We start from the raw sequence: 20250 nt of genomic DNA on the forward strand, positions 1-20250 counted from the left end.
CGTTTGACAGCACTAATATATATATATATATATATATATGAATAGTGTGAATGGGTGATTGTTGTGATTTTTAAGACAATTAGCTGTGCGCATCGACTTCCCTGTGTTGTGTGGTGTCAGGCTCCAGCCTGGCCGTTCTGTTCTCTCCCGGGACGGCCTAAACAATAGCCACTATGTACAGAAGCACAAGGGCCAGGAGTGTGTGTGTGGTGTTTGTCGAGGCTCTGGAGCATTTACGTCTATACTGATTGACTTATTTCTTTGGTGCAGAGTGTTGTAACTGGAGTAACTGGAACAGTGTGTTTTCATCCAGACAGTTGGACACAATGCGGTTTACTAAATTACTTTAAGCTTGCAATTGACAACTCAACAGGGTTAAGTGTATTTTAGTTAATGCTTAGTGGCCCCTCAGTTGTGTTTGAGTTTCTGTTAAGTTAGATGTTACTTCAATTACATATTTTTGGTGATGTGCAGTGGTTAGTGTTCTAGCATTGTAGTAGCTTCTAAAAATCAAGATTCCTGTTAGAACCAAAAAGTTTGTGGAAGCCTGATTCAACTTTTTATTTGTTTTGAAAACCCATCTATGCATGGTGCTTTCAAGATCTTAGCCAATATGTTGATTAGAAGAACTTAAAATGTGATCTCCAGAACATTCAATCAAGGAACTATCTTTAAAGGTTCTACAAAGGTTCTCTGAAGGCCCCACTTTTTTTAAAGAGCCATTTTTGCCTTATATGGTGTTTTACAGATGGAATGTTCTTGCTGTTACATTTAAAAGTTCTTTTAAATGTTTTAAGGTTCATTAGGGCTTTTAAATGTTCTTCAGATCAACGTATTGGTTTCTGGGTTCTCTTTTCCAAAAAAATCAAGTTTCCAAAAGGGGTTTTTAGCTGCAATGCCATGCATAGAAGAACCATTTTGGGTTCCCCCTAAAGAACATTTCAGTAAATAGTTCTTAAAAAGATCCAATTTTTTTAGTGTGAAGAACACTTTAATAAACTGAAGAACCTTATTCCACTATAAATAACCCTTTTAGCAATGGAAGCATTCCATGGATGTTAAAGGTTCCTCATTGAACCATAAATGTCAATGAAGAACCTAAACTATGATAGTTATTTGTTCTTCTATAACATTAGGCTTATCAGGTAAACACACTTAAAAATAAAGATACAATGTACCTTAAAGATGCAGTGATACCATAGAAGAACCATTTTTGTTTCCCAAAGAACCTTTTTTTTTTCTTAGTGTGAAGAACATTTTAAAAATCTAAAGAACTTTTTTCACTAAATAGAACCTTTTGTGGAATGGAGAGGTTCATGGATTTTGAAGGTTCTTCATGAAACCATAGATGCCAATAAAGAACCTTTATTTTTATAGCTCTCTTATTAACAATGTGTTTCAAAGAACCACTTTCAGTCACAGGAACACTCTCCAAGCAGCGCTCCAATGTAAATGCTTGCATTCCTCTCATGGCATCCATTGTAAATGATGCATAGAGTGTGGGGGCATCTTCATTCTCCGTTGCATTGACCTATGCTATGAACGCTGCCACATCCATGTGCTCTCGGCCAGGAGGAACAGTGCAGTGCATTGTAGGTTGAGCAGAGTGGGTGTCCGTTTATGAATGGCCTGAGTGGATGGAACAATGCTCCCCGCTCTGAGCCTCTGACATTTTCATATAGAACGGAGGAGTTGAAAGGAGGAGAGAAACGAGCCCACCACCACCTCCTCCTCCCCCCGTCCAGCCCGCCCCGCCTGGAGCTTGGTACAGAAGGTAGCAAGAGAGGCCTCCATCCCATCCGTATGCGTGCGTTTCATCGGGAGTGTTTGTCATGCTATGCTTTTTCTCTGCTGATTAATGCTTCATTTGAGAAGGAACCTTTTGTCTGGTGAGTCTTATTGCATTTTAGAGCATTTTAGGTGATTTTGTATCATGATCAATTATGTTAAATGTTACTGTATGGGTTTTTGGGGTATTTCAAATGTGTTTTGCTGCACAGATAAGTTTATAAGAGTATATTGGATGTATAACGAAACTAGAGGAGTAAATCGAGGCTGATCGTGGCTGTTGTTCATGCTGTTGCTGTCAGTAAACAAACTGTATGTACTGAGAATAATTCAAAGATTGTCACGAGAAGAACATAAAAATGTGATGTAAATTGAGAGCTGCTCAGGTACAGAAGGGGAGGGAATGATGGTTCAGTCATGCATGGTTATGTGTCATGCTGTGCCAACATTTTCCTGCCAAACACCTCAATCACTCACTTGAACGACGTTGTAGGGCTTCATCACATCCCACTTTAGGTTAGCAGCAGAGTGGCGTGATATTGGATCTGTTCTGGATTACTCATAAACATACTTTGCTATGGAACAACAGCTTTTGTTTATATTCATTGGTGCTGACAATTTTAGCAGAGTTGAATTTTGGTTCATTTTGAAGTTGTTATCAGGGTTGTTGCTTAAATTCATGGAGCCTGGGGCATTTTTATGGAGTGGCTGGTCAGTAAGGTATAGAGCAGGGGTTTTGGAACATTTTGATGCCAAAGATGCCCCAAATGATGAAATAATGATCATGTCAATCTCATGATTCTCCCATTGCCTGTTAATAAAAAGCCTGTTGCATTGTTTCTTGCTCCATAACCAAGGAAAAACTTTATTAATCTATTTTATAGAATCTTAAATGATCTCTGTCTTCTAGATGCTCCTGTTTTTGAACATATTTTCTGGGTTGAAATATATTTCTAGACTTTTTTTGTAAATTGAAGCGTTACAATGCTGCATGACATGCATGTAAAATTTGGCACTGGGAATCAAAAACTGAGGAGTAACTTCAGTGGATTAGCATGGATTCTCCCCAAAGAGAGTGGGAAGGCTTAGCCTGCTAAATTGGGCCTGGGCCTCTGTCTTCACAGTCTGAATCGTGGACAGGAAGCAGCTATGTAGTGAAGGTAGACTACTGAGACTGCCATCTGCCCCTATAGCTGTGGAATATCTAGAAAGCACAATTGTTACAGTATGTTCATATATACAAGAGTATATCTTCTATCACATCCAGTTTTATTTACTTTTATTCTCAAGGAATTTTTACTATATTTTTATTTTTTACTTATTTCATGTAATACATTTTTTTAAATGTCATTATTTTATTATTTATTTTTAATTGTAGATATACAATATATAATCTAAAATATATAGAAATGAGGATTGTTTACTATATAAAACTATACTATACACACAGAGATATATACATAGATATATATTGTTAAATTATAAATAATTTTGTATTCAAAATAAAATGTGTGTGTGTGCGCATGTGTGAATATATATACTGTATATATTCATTTAAAAAATATATATATATACACACACATAGAGTGTATATATATATATATATATATATATATATATATAATATATATATATTGAGGTGTGATAAACCACAGTTTTAACAGGGGGGCAAACACTTCTTCACACAGGGCCGTGTAGTTTTGGATTTTGTTTTCGCTTAATAATAAAAACCTTCATTTAAAAACTGCATGTTGTGTTTACTTGTGTTATCTTTGACTAACATTTAAATTTGTTTGATGATCTGAAACAAAGTGTGACAAACATGCAAAAAAACAAGAAATCAGGAAGGGGGCCAACACTTTTTCACACCACTATATATATATATATATATATATATATATACACACACACACATACATTGTTGGAAGATATCCAATTGTAAATATATAAAATGCATACACACACACACTAAATATACACAATAAAAATTGCATTTTATTCATAAATTTCAATAGAGAGTCTTCCCATTTTTCAATTTTGTGGACGGCAGCACGGTAAACCTAATAATGCAACAGGATATTGTTGCAAGCAGTGGACATTTTGACAATTAGCATCCTCCATCCTGGCAGCGTTCTTGTGGGTGGGCTGCTTCATGAAATTTTACACATATTCGAATCGGATCATTTTGAATCTGAGTGATATTTACGGTCCGACTCATCGATGGATTGCTTCTCACTTTAGCCATTTATGCATTATTGCCTTGCTAATCTACGAGCTGCGTGAGCTCTGTTCTGAGGTTTGATGGCATGTGGACTTTATTAATTATCCCAGAGTTGTTACTCCATACTGAAATGATCTCCTGGTGATGAAGCTGATAGTTTTATCTTAGTATGTTGTGTGTTTTGACTAACAAGCATTTGTAATCCCTCCCACCGAAATTATGCAAGTTACTGAGAATATGCCTTACTAAGTGCACATTCATAAACACTCTCAGCCATACTCGCTTATACAGCAAACAGTGTGGGAGGGCCAGCAGTCGTGTTTTTACCACCATCTGCTCCTTTGGTAAATTTAGAGGGTGCCCAGGCTTATGGACGCAGGGCGCATCGCAGGCTGACAGCAAAGCATGCTGTGAAGAGACCTGTTCTGAAGAGATCTATAGCACAAGGAAAGACTTGAGTGATGTTTAAAGGTGCAGTCAGTCATTTTCCTTCATTTAAAATACATCAGTTAATTACTCTCAATTATCTTCATTACCTCAATTATACATAAACAAATGCAGAAAATCTTTAAAATCATGTTTTAAGTTATTAAATAAAGACTCCAATAAATATCCTATCAGTGGTAAAAAAAAACTGTTATATTTTACATAGAGCGGGTTGCCTCATGGGGGCAGCCATTTAAGATCACATGACCTGCTGAATACTTACGTTTCTGTAACCTGCCTGTTAAAAACTGTCAGTTTTTGTTTTATATTATATTCATATTTTTAGTACTTACTTTACTTTTTATGTATTATGCAGACTTCTCTATTTTCTTAACTTAGGAAAAATAAATTATTATTATTATTATTATTATTCAATTTTATTTCCAGACTCAAGGTCCATTAACAAGAAACACACAATACAAACCAAAACAATACACATTAAAAAAGACGGTTATACCAATACTTCCTCATAGAGGACTGATATCGCACTTCAGTAAGCCTAGGATTTGACAACAACATTATAATATTATTATGCGAATCGTCCAGCCGACAAATAAATGTATACATCAAATTTCTCATTAAAGCAGGGAATGATTGTACTCTTGCCTTACAGAATAAATCACTTGCACTGCTCCATCTTGGGGGTTTTTTTCAGCAGGATCCTCATACAGTCATTGTACACAACCTGAAGCTTACATAGGCTCTCTTTCTTAAACTTAACCCACAAAGGAGCAGTATAAAAAGAAGTACAATATGCTCTAAAAAGGTTTATCTTTACCTGATCTGAACACATAAAATCATCATCATCACTCATTTCATTATTAATGATATGATCTAAATATTTTGCTGTAGTACATACATTTAAAACGTGCCCTGATAAATAAAAATCTGGGAAATACAAATCTCTATGTTCTTTGGTTCTACATATCATGGCAACACTCTTTTTTGTATTGTATTGCACATATCTAATCCCATAATCAGAACATATATTAAGCAACTGTTGAAAACCAGCACTACTTGGGGGAAAAACAACTAGATCATCAGCATACATATAGTGATTGACTGTGGTATTACCAAGCATACATCCAGTCCTGCAGTCACTTAATTCTTCGGACAATTCATTCATATAGACATTAAAAAGAGCTGGTGAAAGTAAACCTCCTTGCCGCACTCCATTACTTACACTAAATTAATTTGAGACACAATTACCCCACTTTATCTGCATACTTTGATTAGTGTACCAATATGTCAAAATTCTTAATATGCTATTAGGTACGCCCCTTTGTCTTAGTTTACTGAACAACTTTTGATGACTAACTCTATCGAAAGCTTTAGAAGCATCAATAAAGCCGATTATAACAGTGGAATTTTGTCTTTTATAGAGTTCTACAACTTCCTTCAGAGCGTATATACACAAATCAGTACTATGGTGAGACTTAAAACCAAACTGATTGTCTGTGGTATCAAGATAAACACCTAATCAATCTAATATGGTTCTTTCCAAAACCTTTGACACAACACTTGCTAAAGCAATTGGTCTATAGTTATCCAAACTACCTACCTTGCCAGCCTTATCCTTAATAACAGGCAGCAAGGTTACTGACAACATCGACTCTGGCAGCAGCCCATGTATCATAAAACCAGGGAAGCAAATTGCGAGAAGAACCACAAGCCTAGGGCTCGCAAATTTTAGGTGTTCAGCAGTAATTTGACCTAAAGCACCAGTTTTCCTATTTATAAGCTGAATTATTGCTTGATAAACCTCATTTGTTGTAATACTCCCTGTATCCATACTAGAGACTATACTTCCACTTTACATGGCACACTCTTTACACAATTAAACAGAGTAGAATAATGTTGTCTCCACAACTCTGCTATATTCTCAGCTCCAGAAACACCCTCTATTATATATTATATTATATTATATTATTTACATATTTTTATTTTAAAGTACAAAAGTAATATATTTTTTATATTATATTCATATTTTCAGTACTTCACTTTTTCTGTATTATGCAGACTTCTCTATTTTCTGAACTGAGGGAAAAATATTATTATTATTATTTACATATTTTATTTTAAAGTATGAAAGTCATATATTTTTAGTATAAGTAATATATTTATTAAAGTAATATATGTTTATTTATTAGTTTGATTACAAAATAACATTATTTTGAATATTATTATTGTTATTAAATACATTACAATGGTAATTGCCTTACTGATTTGTTTCATTTTTATGATTTAAATGATGAAAATGTATATTTTATTATTATTTTAATAATAATAATAATTATTATTATTTATTAAATACTTTTTTATTTTACATTACAATAGCAATACATTTCTTTATTGATTTGTTTCATTTTTTATAATTAAATCATTTTTAAATAAATACATAATAGTAGTAGTAATAGTAAAAAATTGTGTTGTCAATCATATAGTCATACTAAATGGTGAAAACAGTTTTTTCTTTTTTCTTTTTTTTTTTTATAGTTGTCTTTCTGCACTGGCCAATAGCTGTTTCCAACAGCCACTTATATTTTAAGCAGCCCATTTGTAGTACGAGACAGTACACCATGGTTCCAATACCACATGGTTTGGGATAAACAAACTGCTGTTTAATATTAGACAGATTTGACTACACAAACACAAACTTTTCATTGAGAGAGGGATGCAGTAGCATAGAAAGGTCATTTAGCAGCTTTACTGATGTAAGACGCACATTGCAATTTAAGTGTGTTGGCATGTGCTATGCTATTCATGTGTGTGTGTGTGTGTGTGTGTGTGTGTGTGTGTGTTAATGGGGGGGGTGACGCTTTCCAGTGTGTGTGTGGGGTGCTGTGGCATGTCGTACGTCTTGATGTCACACAGGCTCACTGTTGTGCATTCGTTCCACAGCCCCTTTATCAACTATGGGAGTCCCTGTGGCAACTGTCCATTATATATAGTATTTTGATTTAGATTAAATAATATTGATATACAAAATATTGCTACAAACTTCAAATAAAAGAAAATGGCCCAAAAAATCCTGAAGACATTCACCGATTTTTTTTTTAAATGTTTTTTTAAACAAATCTCTCATGCTCCACAAGCCTGCATTTATTTCATTAAAAATACAGCAAAAACAGTAAAAAAAAAAACTGAAATATTATTAAAATTTAAAATAACTCTTTTATATTTGAATATTTTAAAATGTAATTTATTCCTGTGATGCAAAGCTGAATTTTCAGCATCTATTTTTTTGCAATACATTTTCAAGATTCTTTATTGAATGGAAAGTTCAAAAAACAGCATTTATTTGAAAACAGAAATCTTTTGTAACATTATTTATGTTTTTACTGGTCATTTTTGGTCGATTAATGTGTCCTTGCTGAATTAAAGACTTACTGAATGTGATTTTGCTAAAACATTACATTTGATGAAAGTTTACAGATTTTTTTTTAATTTGGAATAACATGCACTGATAAATCATTCGCAATAAGACAAGGAATGTGCATTAAGAAATAAATAGGGTTCATTATGTTTTCATGTAGAGTTAAAATGAACCACAATGGAGAAAAAAATATATTTCACAGATTTAGCTCACAAGGTGAGTCATGCGAAGATGAATTCCAGCCGATTTACAGGATACAGTGTAGCCTACATGGAGCTGAAACCAGTCCAAACTCATTCACAACGGTATCATCTGACCCCTAGCAGAAATATACCTAAAAACCACGAGGAACAGTGTTACCCAGACAGGCTGGAACAAAAGGGTTTGACCAGGGTAGAAAGGAGAGATGTCATGGAGAGGAATGTACGATGTGGGCTAGAGAAGAAGAATGCACTGAGGGAAATGTCTGCATATTCAAGGCTGCCCACGGAGAAATTATTATAATATGCTGATTTGGTGCTCAAAAAAACATTTCTATTTATTTATTTAGTCATTTAGCAGACGCTTTTATCCAAAGCGACTTACAAATGAGGATTCAAGGCTGCCCACGGCACACATTTGCCCAGCTTATAACTAAAAGTCTCCATCCTCTCCTCTCCCTATCTGTCTATCTCCGTCTCCCTCCCTCTTTGTCATTTTCCCCCATTCCCACACCTCTGAGGAAGGACGAAGAACAGGAGGACTTTGAAGAGCCAGGAGCCAAGAGACCAGTCCTTCCCCTTCAGAAGAGCCCAAGAGTGGAATCTGGATCTGGTATGAGGCAAGTGTCCTGGATGGTTCAAGGCTTGTTTGTGGAGCATGAATGGTCCGTTTGTTTGGCTTGGGAATTGCTTCATCCATTTTAACGCTTGCTGCCAGGGGTTTCAGTTCCAAGCAACAGCAGTTTGCTGCCTCTTAAATCTTGTGTGATGGGCATATAAATTAGTTCTGTTTGTCTGGAACAGCTGGTGTCATTATAATTATTCGGTTATGATTAACAAGAATAAAAAGGCTGCTTGGGATGTTTGTTTAATGAGCCATTTCCGGAAGGCTTCAATTATTGCAATATGCACTGTAAAATATTGCCAGGATTGATAGCATTCAAAAGTCATTATAAGAAAATACTGTGGGGTTTTTTTTGTGTATGAAATATTTCTGAAAAAAAAGAACAATATATTTTACATACAGAACATGAAGCCTGGTTGTAAGACCATTTTTATTGCAGATTATTGTTTTACTGTATTTGTTTCTGTCATAACAAAAAATGCTGTAAAAATCATATTGCATTAGATATTGGGATAATAATTGTAAGTAGTTGTTTTTGTTTTAAATCACCATTATGGTGACTAGTCTTGAACATTATCCAGGCCTATTATGAATTCATTTACTTTTAATGAACTGATTGCATTGTGGTAAATAAATTAGAGTTGTTTACTCACACAAGAATAGTTTAGCCAAAATATGAACATTTTGTCATTATTTATTTACCCTCATTTTTCATTCCTGTGAAAAAAAAGAAAAGAAAAAGACATTTTAAAGAATAACTTGTCTGTTTTTGTCCATGCAATGAAAGTCAGTGGGGTCCAAAACATTGCATTGATTCTATTTATTTATTTTTAACATGAGGGTGTGAAAATGATAACAGAATGTATTTATAAGGTGACATAAATCTGGTCATAACTTGCAGTCAACAATGTATGTGGTACATTGCTGTAATAGTAGGGCTACGGAAATAATATATTTTACACATAGCTAATAAATAAGAAGGCGGATCGCGTGTTTTCCACCACATATAATTATTATTTGATTAAAATAATTAATAACTACTACTGAAAAATACTGTAAATTTAAACTACAGTTGTGTGGGGGGGCAATCTTGACTGTTTTTATATATTAAGACATGTAGCCTACCTATAAAAGTTGGATTAACAGTCCTCTGTCATCTCGTAAATTTAATTGGTTCAACAACTGCATCAAACTCGTGAGCTATCAGGGGAATATTTCTAATATAATAATCTTGGAGATTTCAAGAACAATCCATTTATCAGCCACCGTCTGTAGTCCCCGTCTGCTCTGAAGTCTTCAGGAGATGCGCGCGCTCGTTTGTAAAGCACACACAACACCACTGACAAGCGCGTGAATAAAGTCAACAGAGGCTGCTGGGTGAGCGTGGATGAATGTGCTATGGATGATGTGTCATATCATGAACAGTGCTTTCTGTATGCGCGCCAAACACGCAAGGGTTGACGTCGTATGCTCATAGCGAGCAATTCTCCTCTCCCACACACTGCGGCCCTGTACGGTGTGCGTCAGTCTGTCAGAGAAAGTGTGTCTGTGGGTTAAGAGAGCTAATGTTGCTTCTTGATATTGATGTCATTTCTTTGTTGTTGTTTTAAGACAAATCAGAAGAGAAGCTGAATTGATGTGCTGTGAGAGAACGCCCCCTTGTTTGTGAGGGAAGAACAGCAGCGGCTTGTTCACCGTTGGAGAGGGAATTAAAGTTGGTTGTGGTTCAGCACACTCTGCCAGCATTTCAAGGTGCAAATCTAAAACAAATACAAATAGACATTTTAGAAGTGTCCAAAACTATTAGATAATTCATAGTATATATGAGAAGCAGCATAAGATATTTATCAAAAGATATAGATATAAGATATAGGATTTATTTAGAGCTCTCTCTCTCTCTCTTTCTCTCCCTCTCACTTAATGAACCATATCATGGAGTACTAAATTAAACCTGTTTGCCTAATTCTGACGATCACAACACAAGGGGCGGCTTACAGTACTCGACTTCTGTAACAATTATTTTGTCATTAATCCACCACCCCAGCTGCACCTCTATTTTCTAATATTTATGTCATAGAATAGGGTGAATCCTTCAGAAACATGTCCAGGTCACATTTCACCCTAAAATAAAATAAAAAAGGAAAGAAAATTTATATTTTGCCTAAACAGTTGTTGTACCATTATTGTTGTTTTTTTATTTTCATTATTGTAATTCTGCATTTGTGCATCTGCATATTTGCGGGGGGTTTTTTTATTCTTAAAGTTTTTTCTCATTACTATAATATAGAAAGAAATTAACATTTTATTGATTTAAATAAGCATACATTTTAAGGAAGTACAATGATTATTTATCATTTTAGTCCTAAAATAGGCATTATTTTCTTTAAAAAAATAAAATTAAAATAAATAAATTAACTTTTTTTCCCTCATGGTTCTGGGGTGAAATATGTCCAAAACACGTTAAATCATGTGAACTTTGTGTTAAAAAATACACTGCACATCAAAACTTATATATATACAGGCAAAACAAATTTTACACAAGGCTCATGTCATATCCTGAACCGTCACTCCTTTTCTCCCCATCTCTTAAGAGAACAAGAGAACAACAAGTGCAATTGTGTTAGTAGAGTCTGTTTGTCTTGCTGATGCATGTGCTGGTTTTGTAACAGAGGTCTATGGTCCAGAGTTAAACAGACCATGAAGGGCTTGGAGCTGCTGCTGTTGCCTCTGCTGCTTATTCTGAAAGGTAACAACTTCTTCTGAATCGAACATGCTGTTTCTATGGTTCCTTTGGTTAATGCTGCTGAGACACTATGGTACATGTTCAAAATCATGGTATCACTATAGTACACATCCAAGAGACATGGTAATACAATGGTGTTATTTTATTAACTAAATTACCTGCGCTCTTCTCGCTTTCTCTGAACAGATGTAAGTGCTCAGTGGAATGTGTGGATGCCCAGAGACATTTCAGCCATGACAAACTCCTGTGTGGTTATACCCTGTTCATTCACATACCCCTCCGGCATCAGGCCTTACAGAGGGGTCCACGGGATCTGGTATTTCGGCCACCCCTACCCCCAGCTTTTCCCCCCAGTGGTGTATAAGTCACGCACAGATATTGTTCATGAAAGTTACAAAGGACGGACCAAGCTCCTTGGTGACTTGACGCAAAAAAACTGCACTCTGCTGATAAATAATGTTGGCGTGGAACATTCTGGGAGGTATTACTTCAGGGCAGACCTGGGTGGCGCAAACATCTACACTTACCCTGACTTCACAAAACTACAGGTGTTGGGTAAGGCCATTTTTTAATTATTCATTTTTGATGTGTCTCCAAGTAATAATATTTAAAATCCAAACAAAAATGAAAATGTTGTCATCATTTACTTACCCTCACCTTATTCTAAAACTGTATGAGTTTCTGTGGAACTTAAAAGAAGATAATGTGAAAAATGTTCAGAATATCTTATTTTGTGTTCCACACAAGAAAGAAATTCGTAAAGGTTTAGAACGACTTGAGGGTGGGTAAATGAATAAGAATAAGAATATAAATCTTTGCAGTGTGGTTACTAAAACATTGTTGGTCTAGCATTTGAAGTCAACATGAAACGCATTTGGTCTAGCATTTGAAGTCAACATTTCAACCACAATCAATTTACTTTCATAGTAAGATGTATTTCTGGATCAAACAGCATATTTAATATGTAGGGCGGGACTTTGGATTGTGGAAAGGAGGTGTTCTGTAGAAGAATGGAACCAGACCTGAATGCAAATTTGTTAAAACAATGAATAAATAGCTATTTTGCTTGATGAAAAATGCACATTAAAACCAAAAATGCATATTAAAATGGAAAAAATGGTCTGTTTTTACTTAATATTGACTTTAAATATCTCTTCCCCCTCTAGATCAGCCCAACATCGATGTTCCAGAGGAGATCGTTAGTGACCAAAGCCTGGACTTGACCTGTTATGTCCCAGACAATTGTCCAGACATGAGTCCACAGATCCACTGGATGTACACAGACTACCTGCCTGACCCTGTTTTCACCCCTGACAATGTTGAGGAAAGCAACACCGCGGTACTGTCCAGCACCCTCACCTTCACACCCAAACCCATGCACAATGGCCAGCTGCTGGGCTGCCGGGTTCATTTCGAAAACACCACCTTTTTTTATGAACGCCTCATTTCACTGGACATCAAGTGTGAGTTCCACCAAATCACTATTTTATGACTGCATGTTAATCACAGAGACAATATGTACTGACTTATCCTCTTATCTGTAGACGCCCCTCGAACTGTGTGGGTAAATGTGTCTCAAGAGGTAATGGAAGGAAGCTCGGTGGTCCTGCACTGTGATGTGGACAGTAATCCAGCCCCCAGAATAACCTGGTATTTTGGAGACAAAGAGCTGATGTCAGAAGTTGCCTCAAACTCTTCGCTGCCTCTGGATAACCTGACCCCAGAGGAGGAAGGTGTCTATACCTGCGTTGGTGACAATGGCTATGGCAGCATGAACACATCCATGTATCTGGCAGTAAATTGTAAGTAAAAGTTCATGCACTCTTGTGTATTGCAATATTAACCATTTAACGCTACTGTAAGCTATACTTTAGGGAATGGGGTGTTTTTGGAAGCAGCCATTGGCTATAGTTTTTGCAAAAAAAGTTTTTTGATTGTAAATACGTTGTATGGCAGCATAAGCGATATGCTAGTATTCCATTATCCATCTGAACATTCTTCATTATTTCCTCTCAAACTGGAAGATCCTCCACGGGAGCCATGGATCAATGAATCTCTAACGTTGTTGGAAGGATCTTCAGTTTCCCTACAGTGCAACAGCAAAGGAAACCCAATGCCCACGTTGACCTGGCTGAAGGATGGGGAACTGGTGGGTACCATCACAGCAGAGGAGGGATCCGTGCTTGAGCTGCACGAGATCACGCCGCAGGCTCACGGAGTCTACCGCTGTCTAGCTGAGAATGAACACGGACGAGCCAGCAACTCACTTAACATTACGGTAGAATGTAAGTCACTGGAAAAGACTGACCAGTTGAGAAACTGAGCCAGTAGACTGTGATTATGCTTAGGGGACAGTAAATGGAAACGTTTTCTCCAAAGAAAAGTTGGTTTTGGCTTGTGTTCAACCTGTGTGAAGCCTTAAAGGGATAGTTTACCCAAAAATGAAAATTTTGTCATTACTCGCAATTACTCACCCTCAAGTTGTTCCAAACCCCGTAAGACCTTCGTTCATCTTAATAACACAAATTAAGATATTTTTGATGAAATCCGAGAGCTTTCTGACCCTGCATAGACAGCTACTACGCAACTACCACGTTCAAGGCCCAGAAAGGTAGTAAGGACATTGATAAAATAGTCCATGTGATATCTGTGGTTCAACTTTAATTATATGAAGCTATGAAAATACATTTTGTGTGCAAAGAAAACAAAAATAACTTCATTCAGCACCACAGGCATGCGTCATTTTACTCTCGTGAATGCACGTCAAAGACTGACACGGAAGAGAAGAAATTGTTGAATTAATTTGTTACTTTTGTTTTCTTTGCGAGCAAAAACTATTCTTGTAGCTTTATAAAATTAAGGTTGAACCACTGATATCACATGGAGGATTTTAACAATGTCCTTACTACCTTTCTGGGCCTTGAACATGGTAGTACCCTTGCTGTCTATGCAGGGTCAGAAAGCTCTCAGATTTCATCAAAAAATATCTTAATTTGTGTTATGAAGATGAATGAATGTCTTACGGGTTTGGAACGACATGAGGGTGAGTAATTAATGACATAATTTTCATTTTGGGGTGAACTATCCCTTTAAGATGGCAAGATGAGCACAGATCACATTTGTCAAACTCTGGTCCTACAGGGCCACTGTCCTGCACAGTGTAGCTCCAAAACACCTGCCTGGAAGTTTCTAGTAATCCTGAAGATCTTGATTAGCTGGTTCAGGTGTGTTTAATTAGGGTTGGCGTTAAACTCTGCAGGACAGTGGCCCTCCAGGAACTGAATTTGACACCTCTGGCATAGATGAATGTAGAATAGTTGAAGTTAGAGATGCCAGTGTTGCAGTACTCAAGTCCAGACTGGGACGTAAGTCCGTCTAATGTCCAAGACCTTATTTTCTATGACTAAGTCCAAGTCCAGGTCCAAATGCTCCTCAAAAAATGATCTTGGACATGAGATGGATTAGAGACTCATGCGACTGACTTGAGTTGTAGTAGTGTGACAACATTCATAGATATGCTTTTTGACTATTTCTGCTCAATTTTCCCAGTTGCCCCCATCCTCCAATGCTCCTCAAAAAATGATCTTGGACATGAGATGGATTAGAGACTCATGCGAGTGACTTGAGTTGTAGTAGTGTGACAACATTCATAGATATGCTTTTTGACTATTTCTGCTCAATTTTCCCAGTTGCCCCCATCCTCCTTGACGACTCTAAGTGCACTATAGTCCGTGAGGGCGTTCAGTGTGTGTGCATTGCATCGGGAAACCCTGAGCCTGTGATTGAATTCTACCTGCCAGACCTCAACATCACCATCAACGACTCCAACAGCCTGTTTAACTACCGCACATACTCAGATGGGTACACGTCCACTGGCATCATCAAGCTCCAGGACAAGGGTGAAAGGGGGAACAATGGTGATACTGCTGTCCATGTTCACTGCAGCATCAGCAACATGTACGGCTCCGAGACCATCCGCTTGGAACTGCAGCAGGAGAGTAAGTAGACCTTTACTGAAACCACATGTGCAACTGTTAATGCGATTTTGATGTATCATCAATGAACTCTACACACTCTTTCAGAAAAGTTCATGATGGCCGTCATAGTGGGGACTATCGGAGGTGTGGCAGTCATCGCCTTCATCATCGCAGCTGTGAGATACGTGGGTCAGAATAATAAAAAGTGAGTATCCTTCACCAGAAAGACTGGGAGAAGAACATTCAGGTGGAGTTTGTGGGTTGGGACTGGGGTTTGTAGGTATCAAAACACCCAAGCCTAGTCATCCATGTTCAGTTTTGTTTTTTTGTTTTTTTTGGCATTTGGTTTTCAAACCATAACCCACTCACAGATGATCCAATTTTGGTTTTCAAGCCATAACCCACTCACAGATGATCCAATTTGATTGCTTGGTACGATGGTAAACATGCCACATTGTGCATGAAACTGCAGACTAACAAATCTATTGCAGGTTCAATTGCCCCATGCCATTGCTTTTCAGCCTCAAAACCACTGAGCTCTGCAGCAAACACCCTGCTCCTATCTCATTTTGCAAGACAAAATAAAACATCCCATTGGAAATCAAAACGAAACACTCCCAAACTTGACACTGTGGCACAATGCCAGTTTTATTTAAGGGGTTGCAATGATCCCCTTGTGTTAAAATGGATGCCCAGGCTTAAAGGAATAGTTGACCTAAAAATTTAAATTCTCTCTTTTACTCACCATATGGTTTTCTTTCTTCTGAAGGAACACAAGCAAAAATATTTTGCTGAATGTCCAAGCTGTTCTTTTCCATACAATGTAAAAGAACAAGGTCTGTCAACCACTGAAAGAGATAAAAAGATATTACATAAAAATGTTCACAAAAAATGTAAATAAAAAATAATGCACAAAGATATTAATTGGTTTTTCATGTCTTGTGACCAATGATCGTTGAAATCGATTGAAGCTTATCATTTTTTGAAGGTCGACCCCAGTCTCCATTCATTGGATGGAAAAGAGCAGCTCAGACTCAAAGAATTGTATGGTAAAGAGCAGCTAAAACATTCTGCAAAATGTCTTGGTTTGTGTTCCACTGAAGAAAGTCAGTCATACAGGTTTGCAGTGTCATGAGGATGAGTAAAAAATGACAGAAGTTTGATTTTTGGATCAACTATCCCTTTAAAGTGTTGCCGCAAGCCAGTTAGTTTACAGTATGGTTGAGTGTGAGACAGAGTCTGATTCTCTGACTCCACCCCCAGAGAGAATGGTAACCCTGGGCAGGACGTGGGATCTAAAGTGGAGAATCCCTCAATGTTCTACAGCGCAGTCAAGAAGGACAAACAGAGTCTCAGGAAAAAAGTGGTGAGATATTGCAATAATGAATAAATCACCCACACAGTATACAGTACTTGCACACAGTGATAATACAAAATAAAAGTGTGCACACCGTATAATAAAATAATCAACATTATGTGGTCTTTTTCATGCATATTTGTGGCAAATGATATTATATACTGGCTCTTCTCTAGTTGTAATTAGCTTTCCACACTTAGCCTTAGCATTAAAACAATCAGGAACCACATATTAAAAAGAATTGCCCATATATTATTCCTACATACTCTGTACTGAATTTTTAGATAATGATTTAAAGGGATAGTTCACCCAAAAATGAAAATTCTGTCATTAATTACTCACCATCATGTCGTTCCAAAACCGTAAAGACCTTCGTTCATCTTCAGAACACAAATTAAGGTATTTTTGATGAAATCCGAGAGCTCTCAGACCCTGCATAGACAGCAACACAACTGTAATGTTCCCAGGTCCAGAAACAGCAAGGACATTGGTAAAATAGTCCATGTGACATCAGGGGTTCAACTGTAATTTTACGAAGCTACGAGAATACTTTTCTGGACCTCGGAACATTGCAGTTGTGTTGCTGTCTATGGAGGGTCTGAGAGCTCTCGGATTTAATAAAAAAAAATCTTAATTTGTGTTCTGAAGATGAACGAAGGTCTTACGGGTTTGGAACGACATGAGGGTGAGTAACTAATGACAGAATTTTCATTTTTGGGTGAACTATCCCTTTAAAGAGGGAAACCATTCAGTTTACAGACCTGACATCTGCTATGATCAGAATGGTATGCTAGCTCACTACTCACTTAATATTGCACATTATACACTTTATGCTACTATTTAAAAAAAAATAGTAAGTGCAAGAGAGGCACTATTTCTCAACTTTATGCTACATTGTTGTGACATGACCTCATCATGTTGCATGCGGGTAATATACAATTATCATCCTGTAAATGAGAAGTTATTTTCAATTCTTTAACAAATTTTGTCGATAAATGTCTTGGAAGTCAAATCAAACCATTAATTAATAAAGAGATGGCTGAAAACCTCCACTTTAATAGTTACACTAGAAATGGAAGGCCAAGTGAAACTTTTGCATTGGAGGATACAGTGTGCTCTGTTGCATGTATTAAATGTATTATAATAAGTCATCTGCATAGTCTATGGAAAAACAAATTGCATATTGCAAATTGCATATGCTATCTTGAATATAGGCACTGTCACAAAGCCAAGTGTGGATGGTACGTCACAACTGAGAGTTCCAGTGTATGCCTATGCTTAGAGCATTTCCTGACCTATATTCTCTCCTCTTTCATTGCTTTCTATGCATTCTCTGTCTCTTTTTCTTCCCCTAACATAGCTTAAGACTGAGCTCCTGGGCTCAAAGTTTAACTCCATCCTAGAGGAAGGCACGGTAAGGCTGAAATTTAAGATGAGCATGTAAACAAATTGGTGGAGGTGAAATAAGCACTAGACAACAATAAAAGTAAAATATTTTGAGAAAAAATTCAGTTACTACAAAAATGATTTAGATTTATTTCTGTTTTAACAATGCTGTTCACTGCTGCCTGGAAGCTAATAGTTCATGCGCTGGCTACCTCATTCTGTTTAGCGGCTAATTGCTAACAGTGCTTTTAAGTGTCTTGTTAAGGACTTTTATTTTGACATGACCAAGGTTTTCCTGCTCTGCCTCCAAATATTGTGCTTAAATATTTCCCTAAATTATTTTTACAGGGAGACGACAGTGATTACCAATCTGTTGGCCCGATGGCAGGCATGGAGAGGCAAGAGCTGAATTACGCCGCCCTAGAGTTTCTCCATGGACGACACCGGGAGGGAGGCTTCAGGAGGGCTGATGGTGACGGCAGCGACTACACTGAAATTAAGGCCAAATGAATCGCTTTGCTTGCTTTCTTTTTGTTTAATAAAAGTCTCCAGCCTCAAATGACGCCAGTCTTCTTTAAAAGTGAAACAACAAATAAAGTAAACAAAATGATAAACAGGTTAATTCGCTTTATTTGTACATGTTCTTGGAGAAACTGCTTTTCCAGAAGATTTATTGGAATAAAGAAAAAACATATTTTCATAAAAATAATCTGTGTGCATTATAATGCAAGTTGACAGATCCCTCAAAGTTAAAGGGTTAGTTCAACCAAAAATTTAAATTAGCCCATGATTTACTCACCCTCAGGGCATCATAGGTCTGTCTATATGACTTTCTTTTTTCAGACGAATCCAATCGAAGTTATGTTAAAACATTGTCCCGACTCTTCCAAGCTTTGTAATGGCAGTGGGTGGGTGTTTTCATTTAACAGTCCAATAAAGTGCATCCATCCATACTAAACAATGCCACGCTGCTCCGGGGGGTGAATAAAGTCCTCCTGTAGCAAATAGATGTGTTTTTGTAAGAAATATATCCATAATTAAAACGTTAGAAACCGTTTTCTCTAAATTCCGCTAACTGTCGTACACGCAGGCCATTCCGGGTGGATGACGTATATGCTAGTCTCGCGAGAACCAATGTTTGTTTACAGGAGCAAAGGAAGCAAAGTTTCCTTACTTTAGCAAAGGAAAACCAGTCTCCTCTTGGCTTATATCGAAAACATCTGACATTTTTCTTTACAAATCCTCGTTTTGTACTTCTAATTCGTGACCGGTGTTTTGTTTTGCTCTCCTCCGCATTTCCGTGTTTGTCACTTCTCACTGGCACATGTGCTATGCATACATCTTATGTCATCCGTCAAGAACTGCTTGCGCGTACGACAGTTAGTGGAAGTTAGAGAAACTCCCATGCTTTCTATGGAAGTTTCTATGGATGCTTTCTAATGTTTTAAATATGGATATTTTTCTTACAAAAACGCATCTATTCGGTACAGGTGTGGCACTGGTTGGGTCAGTATCACTGTAGGGTGCCTTTTGGTGTCCTGTACATAAATAACTCATTTGCCATGATAACTTAACATAAAAATGACTAAAGGGTGTGTTATATTAGGCTAAGTTTTTATATTCATAACAAAGCATTACTTGGCTCTTTAGATACATTTTCTAGTTTTTTTTTTTTTTTTTGTGTAAGAGGATGCGTGTTATTTTGCTATGTCCCATGCACTGCTCATTAAATTTGAATGAGAGTAGAATACAGTCATCATAAAATAAAAATAAAAATTCCCCCTATTAATATTTTGTTAAATAAGAGATTACTCAATTTGAGTGTTTTGATCATTTGGTAATAAAAACTATATTTTTATTTAATAAAAAAGAAGAGTTTGTCCATGTCCCTTGAATGGTTGTCCACCCTGTCGTATTGGGGAATCCGCCCCTTTAAGAAAAGGCCATCCACTTTAGTGACATCAGGACAACAGATTTTTTGTCACTTCAGTGGCGGGAATTTCAACAGCTGAGGTGAGTAAGTTGGTGACTTTTTAATTGACAAAATTTCTTCGTATGAGTTTGCTTACTTGCTTTGCCAAAGCTTAACAT

At 36.9% G+C, this 20250-nt stretch overlaps 1 protein-coding gene across 7 annotated transcripts in view; it reads left to right on the forward strand.

Moving 5' to 3' along the window:
• Positions 1 to 18669, forward strand: part of mag (myelin associated glycoprotein) — a 23228-nt gene extending 4559 nt beyond the window's left edge. The window contains exons 1-13 of one of the 7 annotated variants that reach the window (XM_016568260.1): positions 1605 to 1889; positions 8593 to 8684; positions 10308 to 10448; positions 11366 to 11442; positions 11626 to 11994; positions 12606 to 12902; positions 12984 to 13241; positions 13464 to 13724; positions 15129 to 15437; positions 15522 to 15621; positions 16680 to 16782; positions 18134 to 18187; positions 18508 to 18669. In XM_016568260.1, coding sequence (XP_016423746.1) covers positions 11394 to 11442; positions 11626 to 11994; positions 12606 to 12902; positions 12984 to 13241; positions 13464 to 13724; positions 15129 to 15437; positions 15522 to 15621; positions 16680 to 16782; positions 18134 to 18187; positions 18508 to 18669 — 1962 coding nt within the window. In that variant the 5' untranslated portion in view covers positions 1605 to 1889; positions 8593 to 8684; positions 10308 to 10448; positions 11366 to 11393. Of the gene's footprint in view, positions 1 to 1604; positions 1890 to 8592; positions 8685 to 10307; positions 10449 to 11365; positions 11443 to 11625; positions 11995 to 12605; positions 12903 to 12983; positions 13242 to 13463; positions 13725 to 15128; positions 15438 to 15521; positions 15622 to 16679; positions 16783 to 18133; positions 18188 to 18507 lie in introns of those variants that run through there. The other 6 variants (XM_016568277.1, XM_016568268.1, XM_016568252.1 and 3 more) reach the window with 6 other exon arrangements.
• Positions 18670 to 20250: the final 1581 nt, after the last annotated feature.

The sequence above is a fragment of the Sinocyclocheilus rhinocerous genome, unplaced genomic scaffold (genome assembly GCF_001515625.1).
Source record: "Sinocyclocheilus rhinocerous isolate Xijiao unplaced genomic scaffold, SAMN03320098_v1.1 scaffold1965, whole genome shotgun sequence".
In the NCBI taxonomy this organism is placed as follows: Eukaryota; Metazoa; Chordata; class Actinopteri; order Cypriniformes; family Cyprinidae; genus Sinocyclocheilus; species Sinocyclocheilus rhinocerous.